The 9,592-nt window shown below is 51.5% G+C and overlaps 1 protein-coding gene across 1 annotated transcript; it reads right to left on the bottom strand.

Annotated features, from left to right (window-relative positions):
- Window positions 1-4,518: 4,518 nt before the first annotated feature.
- Window positions 4,519-5,344, bottom strand: LOC139835909 (uncharacterized). The gene is made up of 2 exons (XM_071825809.1): window positions 5,126-5,344; window positions 4,519-4,968 (listed from the first exon to the last, which is right to left on the bottom strand). The coding sequence occupies exons 1-2, from the start codon at window positions 5,342-5,344 to the stop codon at window positions 4,519-4,521; spliced, it is 669 nt and encodes a 222-aa protein (XP_071681910.1).
- Between the last annotated feature and the right edge of the window lie 4,248 nt (window positions 5,345-9,592).

Genomic DNA, 9,592 nt, shown 5'->3' with positions numbered 1-9,592 from the left:
AGTGGTTGGAGGAGAAGAGGAGGAGGAAAGGAGGAGAAGGAGAGAATGGGGGAGAGGATGGGGAGGAGAGGATGGAGGAGAGGAGGAGGAGAAGAGGAGGGAGGAGAGGAATCTATGGAGGAGGGAGGTGGATAAGATGGTAGTGGGGGCCGTCCGCTTTGAATTTTGATGGAGGGAAGGTTAGTAGTGGTGCACCTCTAGCATTAGCTGCTATACTTTCTTTTGAAAAAAATTTGCCCCCGAAATCTAAAACCTGAAAAAGTCCTATTTCCGTTTTGAATTTGAGGAATCTAAAAAAAATCGGATGTAAAATTTTGCGTAGATACATTTTGATATAATTTTTTTTTATCGGGGTCGTATGCAACCAGAAAAGCTGTTTTACCAAAACATGATGTCATTTTGCATAATATATCGAAATTTATATTTTCTTAATTTTGCTAACAACTAGATGACATAAACATTGGAGGAATTAGCCGTCGGGGTGCCAGAACTGGGCTGCCCGATGGGATCTGGGCATCATCGTCCTAGACGAGGACGAGGACAGCCGTAGCGACCTTGGGCGAGGCTTGCCAAGGCGAGCTTGGGCGAGGGGTAGCAACCGGATCCAGTGGAGGATAGCGATGGGAGGACCTCGATCTGCTCCAGCCGGAAACGGGAGAAAGCGAGCTCGGCTCGAAAGGGAGAAGAGCAGCACACGGCCAACCGAAAGAGCAACGATGGCGGTGGTGGAGAGCACGGAGTTGCAACATGCGAACTAAGAGACCCTAGCTGGATTCTGATACCATGTTGGAAATAAGCAAGTGACATTCACAAGGGGCCAAAGCCCAATACATGTACAAGAGTGACAATGTGCATAAACCCTTATTCAATGTGGATATACAAGAAAGACTATACATCTCTAACAATGTTCATTAGATATTTTCATGGATCTTTTGTGTAAGTAGAGAGGCTGTCGTGCTCGTATCCTTTGTCTATACATCCAAATATGTACTCCTCTTATACGTTATCCTTACATCTTAATATAGACCCCTACACTACGTCATTTGTTTCAGAAAGAAGAAGAAAAAAGCAGCTCATCTTAGAAGAGCTCTAAGTTCGAGGAGTTCTTGTTGGGGTTCTATTCGTCGTTATCTTTCCAACAAAATTGGTTTCATCTCAATCGGAGTTCGGGAACTTTGTCAAAGTTAAGTTCTTTCGAGAAAAGCTGCGTTTGAGGGGTTACAGCGATTTCGTGGCTGAAACCGGTGGTGCCGGCTCTCCTGCCGGAATATCTCGGCGAGCCGAAATGGTTCCGGTTTCACCGAAACACGTTCCGATGCGCTGTTACAGCAAAACCGGTTTCATTCTGGTGAGCCGGTCTCGTTCAGCGAGAGAACCGACGTGCGGTTTGAGAACCGGTCCGATCTCGTGTCTTTGGAGATTTCCGGCGGTGGTTTCGGTTAGCCGGTTTGCTCGCCGGAACATTCCGATGTGTGAACCGGCGGTGCAGTTTACCGCCGATGCGAGTCGCATGAATTCCCCAAACAGCTAGTTTTCTCCCTTCGACTATAAATTGTCCTTCTTCCTCCTTGAGGAGAAAAGGCCAACCATTCTATTTGCTCTCTCTCTCCTACTCCATTGTTGAACCTCAAAAGCTTGCTTCCTCTCCATCCCTCCTATGATTCTTGCATATTCTTGAGGGATTTGAAAGAGGAGATCTAGATCTACAACCCCACCAATCTTTTCCTCCTCTTTGTGAGGGAATTCTTGGGATCTAGATCTTGGAGTCATTTGTTGATTTCCTCCATTGTTCTTCCTCTCTAATTCCTCCCTAGCACTTGTTGCTTTGGTGGGATTTGAGTATGAGGGATTTGAACACCTTTGGTGTTCTTGCTTTTGCATCCTTGCATAAGTGTTGAGCTCTCTATTACGATTTGTTCGAGTGAGAGACCGTGAGCTTGTTACTCTTGGAGGGGTGACCTCCTAGTTGGCTTGGCGGTTGGTGCTCCGGTGACCTCTTCGTGGAAGATTATGAAGAGGCCCAGGATTCTCCTTCGTGGAGCTAGTGAAGTGGTTGTGGAGCTTGCCATCTCCGGAGTGGAGGAAAAGCTAGCCATAAGGGAAAGGCCTTTGACCTTCGTGGTATTGGCTTGGAGAAGAAGGTGAGCCTTTGTGGCGTTCGGGAGACCTTCGTGGTAGCCCGCACTCTCCAACGTGACGTACCTCACCTTGTGTGGGGGAACACGGGAATACATCTTCGTCTCCGCGTGCCTCGATTATCTCTATACCCGAGTTTACTTTCCTTGTGATAGCCATCGTGCTTGATGTACTTATATATTGCTATCACTTGTGTTACATATATCTTGTGCCTATCTTTCTTAGCTTGAGTTGTTGTTGCACTTAGTTGAGCCTAGCATATTTAGGTTTTGTGCTTGTAAAATAAACGTTAGTTTAATTCCGCATTCTTACAAGCCAAATCCGTAATAGTTTTAAAACGCCTATTCACCCATCCTCTAGGCGATATCTCGTCCTTTCACTAACGTCGTCATCTCAAACCTGCGAAAGCCGGGCCACGGGTTGCCAACAAAAGGGAGAGGAGAGACAAAAGAAAAGAAAGGCGAGGGTAAGTACCATGGCACGTACTTGCGAGACAAGACCGGCTGTGCTCGTCGGTGGACAACATAAATTGCCCGGCTATATGGTGGAGTTTAGCGGCAGCAAAGCTTGTACTAACCAAAAGAGACACGCTACAACATCCGTCTAATCAGAGAAGATGAGAGAGCGCATAAGGTAACAGTTCTATACTCTGCAAACAAAACCCAGCCGATGCATCCCCCTTCACAAAGGAAGAAGTACTAACAAGGACACTCACACTGTTGACAAGTTTTATTAGGTATCAGTTGTATTAATGCTAAATTACTACGCAAGTTATTAACAAATTATTAGCAGCAACATAAAGGTGTAAGTTGTTCTATGATCAAGCCATACAACTCCAAATACATAACTAAAATGTAGAAAGATGTACACCTTGACAGCATGTTGAATCAAAAACCATGGTGGATCAAAACCGTGTTGAATATAACGATAACGACAGACCGGTTCAATTAACCTCTCACCGTCCGATGGCTTCTAGTCGGCAAATCGCACCGATGGTCACATAGAGCGGGCAGAGGCACGCTGCGTCCCTCCAAGTCGTCCATTAACCTGCTCTAATATAAGATATAATTTTTTTTCGAGGTGGACGGGGGGGGGGGAACCCCACCGCTTGTTATTCATTCCCGAAAATGGCCAAGCAGCCGGTCCATGTACAAGGGTGAGATATACAGGGGGGAGAGAGTGTCAAGCAACCGCTCGAGCAAGAAGGAAGGCCCGTAGGCCATCGAGTGACGTGCGATCAGCGGGGCGAAGCCGCCATCTCCAAAGGGTCAGGTCGTCGCACACCTTCCGGAGAGTCGAGGTGGTGGAGTGGGTCACCCTGTTGAAGACGAGGTCGTTGCGGGACTTCCAAATGGACCAGAGGATCGCCGCCACCCCAAAATGCCAAGCGCCGGAGGGTGACGGTGGAGGTGCCGGAAGGTCCCAGATGGAGAAACTGCCCGCTGGGATTGGGACATCCAGCTGGCCCCAGATCGCCGTAGAAACGGGACAGTCGAAGAACAGGTGCCTCCCAGTCTCAGGGGAGGTGCAGGCGGCACATATGTCGGAGGGGGCGCAACTCTTGTAGAAGAGGTTCACCCGAGTGCTCAGGCGGTCGATGTCGACGAGGTACGCGAAGATCTTGACCTTGGTAGGGATCCGGAGGGGCCAGGTCAAGCGTGCGGTAGTGTCGACGGGGTGAACCGGCGAGAGGCGCGGTAGGCCTCGCGCGAGGAGAACACAGGGGGTCAAGGGAGAGTCGATGGCGCGGCGATCAGGTCCTCCTCGAAGCGAGGTGCCGTCGATGAAGCGGCGAATCACAAGGAGCTCGGACTCCGCCGCGGCAGTAAGGCGAGTCTGCAGGCCCAGCCCCTGCGAGACCACCGTGGCCACCGAGGCGTGGCGGCGGGTGCCGTGGGAGAAAAGGGCGGGGAAGCGCGTCGCAAGCGGCTCCCCGGGGAGCCACTTATCCATCCAGAAGGACGTGGAGCGGCCGTCCACCACTGTCGCCCTGGTGATGGCACGGTAGAGGGGAAGACACTCAGCGACGATCTTCTCCAGGAACGAGGGGGGGCGGAGAAATCCCCCAAGTCACGACCTGTGTGAGAGTAGAACCAAGTTTTCCAGGGCAGGGGGTTAGATTGGTGTAATTTATGGACAAAGTTGAGGAGCAAGCACCTGTTCTGCCGGTGGAGATCCTTGATGCTGAAACCGCCCTCCTGCTTAGACAACAAAACTTTATCCCAAGCGATAAGACAACGAGCACCAGAACAGGAATCCTTCCCGGTCCAGAAGAAAGCACGGCGCCTCTTATCAATACTCTCAAGAACACCACGCGGAAGCAAATACGAGCACATGTAATAGGTAGCGAGATTTTTCAGAACAACATTACACAACACAAGCCTACCCCAGAGGACAGAAGATGTGCACGCCAGCCAGAAAGCCTACAATCAAAGGAGAGGACAAGGGGGCAAAAGCAGAGGCAGGAAGTTTGGTGGGCGAGAGCGGCAGCCCTAGGTAGGGCTGAGGGAAGGAGGAGATGGGGCACCCAAGGAAAGTCGCCATGGACGCGGCGTCGCCCGACCCAACGTCCATGGGAATAAAGCAGGACTTGTGGAAGTTGATAATAAGCCCCGTGGCTAAGGCGAAGTCGTCCAGAACCTGCTTAAGGCAGGCAGCAACCTCTGTAGAGGCTTTGCAGAGGATAAGGGTGTCGTCGGCGCATTGGAGGACTGGGCACGGGGTGTCAGGGGAAAGGGGGTGGGCAATGGTTCCAGAGGCCCAAGCATTGCGAATCAGGCGTTGCAGCACATCAGCCACGATGATGAAGAGGTGTGGGGATAGGGGGTCGCCCTGACGAAGGCCATTTCGACACCGAATCCAGCATCTCGGGACGCCGTTTAAGAGGATTGCAGTGTGCCCCGTATCAAGAATACGCTCCATCCCGGAGACACCAACGCTCGTCGAATCCCCGGGTCTTAAGGATTGCTAGGAGGCTGGACCAGTTTACCGAGTCGAAGGCCTTACGAAAGTCAATTTTGAAGACGAGGGTGGGGGCCTTTCTGGAATGGCAGCAGCGGAGGAGGTCAGCTGCATAGACGATGTTCTCGGAGATGTGGTGTCCCGAGAGGAAGCCCGTTTGGTCGGCATCAACAAGCGCGTGGATGGTGGTCTGCAGCCAAGTCATAAGCACCTTGGTGATGGCTTTCATGACATATGACGTGGGCATTACCCTTCAGGTAACTGACATTGCCCTATACCGCACGGCCCAACTGGAGGCCCATAAAGACAACCAATGGCAAGGCGGGCCACTAGGACGGTGCTGGAGGAGATTCCCTGAAGAACAAGACAGAGAAGAGCCGAACAAGGAAAGTTTAGGGCTAGGTCTTTTGTAAACCTAGTCGTACCCGGACAGATCTCTTGAGACCTGGCCTCCTATATAAAGGCCAGGAGAGGGGCTGCCGAGGAACGGAATCAATCTTAGCAACTTTAGCCACCATACGTCTGAAGCTAGGTCGCCACAGCACTTAGCCTCTCGACGAGACCACAGCCGAACCCTTCGGCACCCCATTGTAGCCCGATATTTTCATAATCAAGATCAGACAGGCAGGACGTAGGGGTTTTACCTCATCGAGGGCCCTGAACCTGGGTAAATTGCTCTCCCCGCTTGTCTGCTAACCGATGTCTCGTGTCAGCCTACAGGATTCCATCAACCCTAAGCCCCAATCGGAGGGCATTGCCGAGGAGTACCCTCGTCAATTGGCGCCGTCTGTGGGAAGCCTGTTGGCACAAGGCAGGTCATCGGCAGTACCAGTCACGTCTGCGGCGTTCGTGCTCGAGTCGTCAACGCCGTCAGATCCGAAAGATTCAGTCCGCTGCGGGTCCTTCGAGTTCGTACCGCACCCCGAGGCGTCGCATCTGATCTCTGCAGCATCGCGCGACAACATGGATACTACTTTCGGTGGTGTTCACTTCATCATCGATTCCAGAGGGTTTCTTCGCCTCCCTAGTTCAAACGCGTCAAGCCCAAGGACTTCGGTTCCAGAAGATATCACGCCAGCAGTAACCTCGGCAGTCCTATCCAGGAGTGCGGGAGGGGACAGCCGAGGCAGCTTCGGCGCCACAGAGGAGCAAAGGAAAAGACGAAGGAACTCACGTCACGAAGAAGAAGAGCAAATCGCGACTCGCCCCCGACAGTACGGACGAGGGCGCCACAGCGCGCAATCGAACAAGAATCGCCTTCACACACCTTACTTATCGGCCACGGAGCAACTTGAAGCACCATGTTACCTGCACTCTTATATCGATCCAAAGGACAGCCTTGAAAAATCGAGCCATCTACTCAGAAACTGTCGGCAGTTCCTAGAAATTCGGCAGTTCTGCGACGACCTTAGGGCTGAAGCCGCGGCGAGAGTCCATACGATGGAAAGAAGAGCCGGATCCCACTGTCATCCGCCAGAACCATACGTACCAGAACCATACGTACCAGAGCCATACATACCAGCAGGAGGAGACGAGCATGTAACAACTGAAGTATTTCCGGAATCTCGTGGACAGGTCAACATGATCCAGAAAACCAGCTTTTCAAAGAGAGAGGTCAAGAAGTTCTCACGAGAAGTCAAGTACGCAGAAGTTGCCATGGTCGACACACCCGAATTTATCGACTGGTCAGATCAAAACATATCCTTCAGCAAGGCGGATCACCCGAAGGCCGTTCCAAGGCCTGGTCATGCAGCCCTAGTCCTTGAGGCGCAGATCGGAGGATACAATATGAGCAAGGTATTCATGGATGGAGGAAGCGGCCTAAATCTGCTATTCGCCAGCACGATGAGAGCTATGGGCCTAACAGTCGACATGCTAAGGGAATCTGATACAGGATTCCATGGCATCATACCGACTCGACCCGCCTATTCCCTCGGCAAAATATCGCTGGACGTAGTTTTTGGCACGCCTAGCAACTTCAGGAAGGAGAAAATCGAGTTTGAAGTAGTTGACTGGGAATCTCAGTATCACGCCATCCTCGGCAGACCCGCGTTCGCCAAATTCATGGCAGTACCTCATTACGCGTACCTAAAACTGAAGATGCCAGGCAATAATGGGACGGCAATAACCATCCATGGAAGTTTCTCCCGTTCAGATAGCTGCGATAGGGATTTCCAGAAGATTGCCTCGAAGTTTGGGACCAAGGAAGAACTTAACGCGATCGACGCTATCACAGACCACTCAAAGCCACCAGCTGACAATCGAAGCATAAGATCCGACGAATTTGACGTCGCCAAGGAAGCAAAGAAGCAGCAGGTGCACCCCTCTGACCCGAAGAAGACAGTCAACACTTCGGCAGACCTCACTGTCGCATAGGAAAGCGCGCTCATCGAGTTCCTCCGTGAGCGCTGGGAAATATTTGCATGGGAACCATCCGACATGCCAGGTATTCTCAGGGAACTCGCTGAGCACGCCCTCAATGTTGACCCAAAAGCCAAACCAGTGCAACAGTCGATGCGCCGGTTTTCTGAGCCAAAGAGAAAAGCAATCGGCGAAGAGGTTAGTCGGCTCCGCAAGGCAGGATTTATTCGGGAGCTCAAGGAAGCTGAGTGGGTGGCCAATCCCGTCATGGTGCCGAAGAAAGACACAACCGCTCTTCGCATGTGTATCGATTACACGAGTCTTAACAAGCACTGTCCTAAGGATCACTTCCCGCTGCCTCGTATCGACCAGATAGTCGATTCCACAGCAGGGTGTGACCGTCTCTCTTTCCTCGATGCATATTCCGGGTACAACCAGATCAAGCTCAAGAAGGAAGACCAAGAGTTAACCGCGTTCATCACCCCGCACGGCGTTTTCTGCTACAACGTCATGACTTTCGGGTTGAAAAACGCAGGAGCAACTTATCAGCGGTGCATGCAAGCCTGTCTCGGAGAACAGATCGGAAGGAATATCGAGGTCTACATCGATGATATCGTGGTAAAGACGAAGCACGCCGCCACACTCATCGACGATTTGCGGGAAACCTTCGACAACCTCGACAGGTATAAAATCAAGCTGAACCCGAAGAAATGTTTCTTCGGGGTGCCAGGAGGGCAAGTGCTCGGGTACTTCATTTCGGCCAGGGGAATAGAGGCCAATCCCTTGAAGATCAAAGCTATTCTCGACATGGAGCCGCCAAAGAATTTGCACCAAGTGCAGCAATTGGCGGGACGACTGGCAGCACTCAGTAGATTCATTGCCAAACTAGGAGAGAAAGCTCTGCCCTTCTATAGCCTGATGAAGAAGTCAGAAAAATTCGAGTGGACGGATGAGGCGCAAGAGTCCTTCGACAATCTGAAGAAGATTTTATCGACATCTCCGGTCCTTGTAACTCCACGCGAAAGGGAAACACTGCTCATGTACATAGCAGCAACGGTGCAAGTCTTCAGCAGCGTCTTGGTTGTCGAGCGAGAAGAGGCAGGGAGAGTTCACGGCGTGCAAAGACCCGTCTACTACCTCAGTGAAGTACTCACGCCAGCGAAGCAAAGATACCCTCATCATCAGAAGTTGGCATATGCGGTATGGAGAACAGCTCGCAAGCTACGCCATTATTTCGCGGAGCACCCGATCATTGTCGTAAGCGAGGCACCGTTGAAGAATATACTCACCAACCCAGAAGCCACGGGTCGAGTGTCCCAATGGGCCATCGAGATAGCGCCACACGACATAACCTACGTCAACCGGACGGCGATCAAATCCCAAATCCTCCCAGACTTTGTGGCAGATTGGATCCAGTCACAAACACCGGCCGCACCCGACATGTCTGGATCATGGACAATGTACTTTGACGGGTCCAAGCGGAGTACAGGCGCAGGGGCAGGGGTGATACTGATATCGCCACAAGGAGACAAGATGAAGTACATCTTACGCATGAATTTCCATCTGCCAACAAATAATGAAGCGGAATACGAAGCGCTGTTGCACGGAATGAAGATGGCAAAGGCATGTGGAGCAACTCGCCTGGAAATTTATGGAGACTCGAACCTGGTGGTACAGCAGTCGATGAATTTATGTGACGCGGTCAGTGATAACATGATCGCCTACCGACAATTATACCAGAATATGGAAGCCAAGTTCGAAGGGTGTGAACTTAGGCACATCGGCAGAGCCAGCAACGAGGAAGCCGATGCTCTGGCGAACATTGGATCCATGTGCTCCACCATTCCGGACGGAGTGTTTTATGAAGTTATCACTCAACGATCGATAAAGGAGAAAGTGTCGGCATCTCCGAAATCATCGGTTGACGATTCAGAGGCAAACCTGCAGCAAACTGCCGAAAAAACTCCGCCTCGACTTGCGGAACAGGTCCTCCTCCTCGAACCCCTGTGGACCAAACCATTCTTGGCGTACCTGACAGAGCAGCAGCTACCAGAGGATCCGGTGGAAGCAAGACGAATTGTGAGACGATCAAAGGCTTTCACTGTGATAAACGGAGAACTCTATAAGCGTAGTA

This window comes from Lolium perenne, chromosome 2 (assembly GCF_019359855.2).
Source record: "Lolium perenne isolate Kyuss_39 chromosome 2, Kyuss_2.0, whole genome shotgun sequence".
NCBI lineage: Eukaryota > Viridiplantae > Streptophyta > Magnoliopsida > Poales > Poaceae > Lolium > Lolium perenne.
Note: the sequence above shows the minus strand (reverse complement) of the source record. Positions and strands in the feature narration are given on the sequence as shown.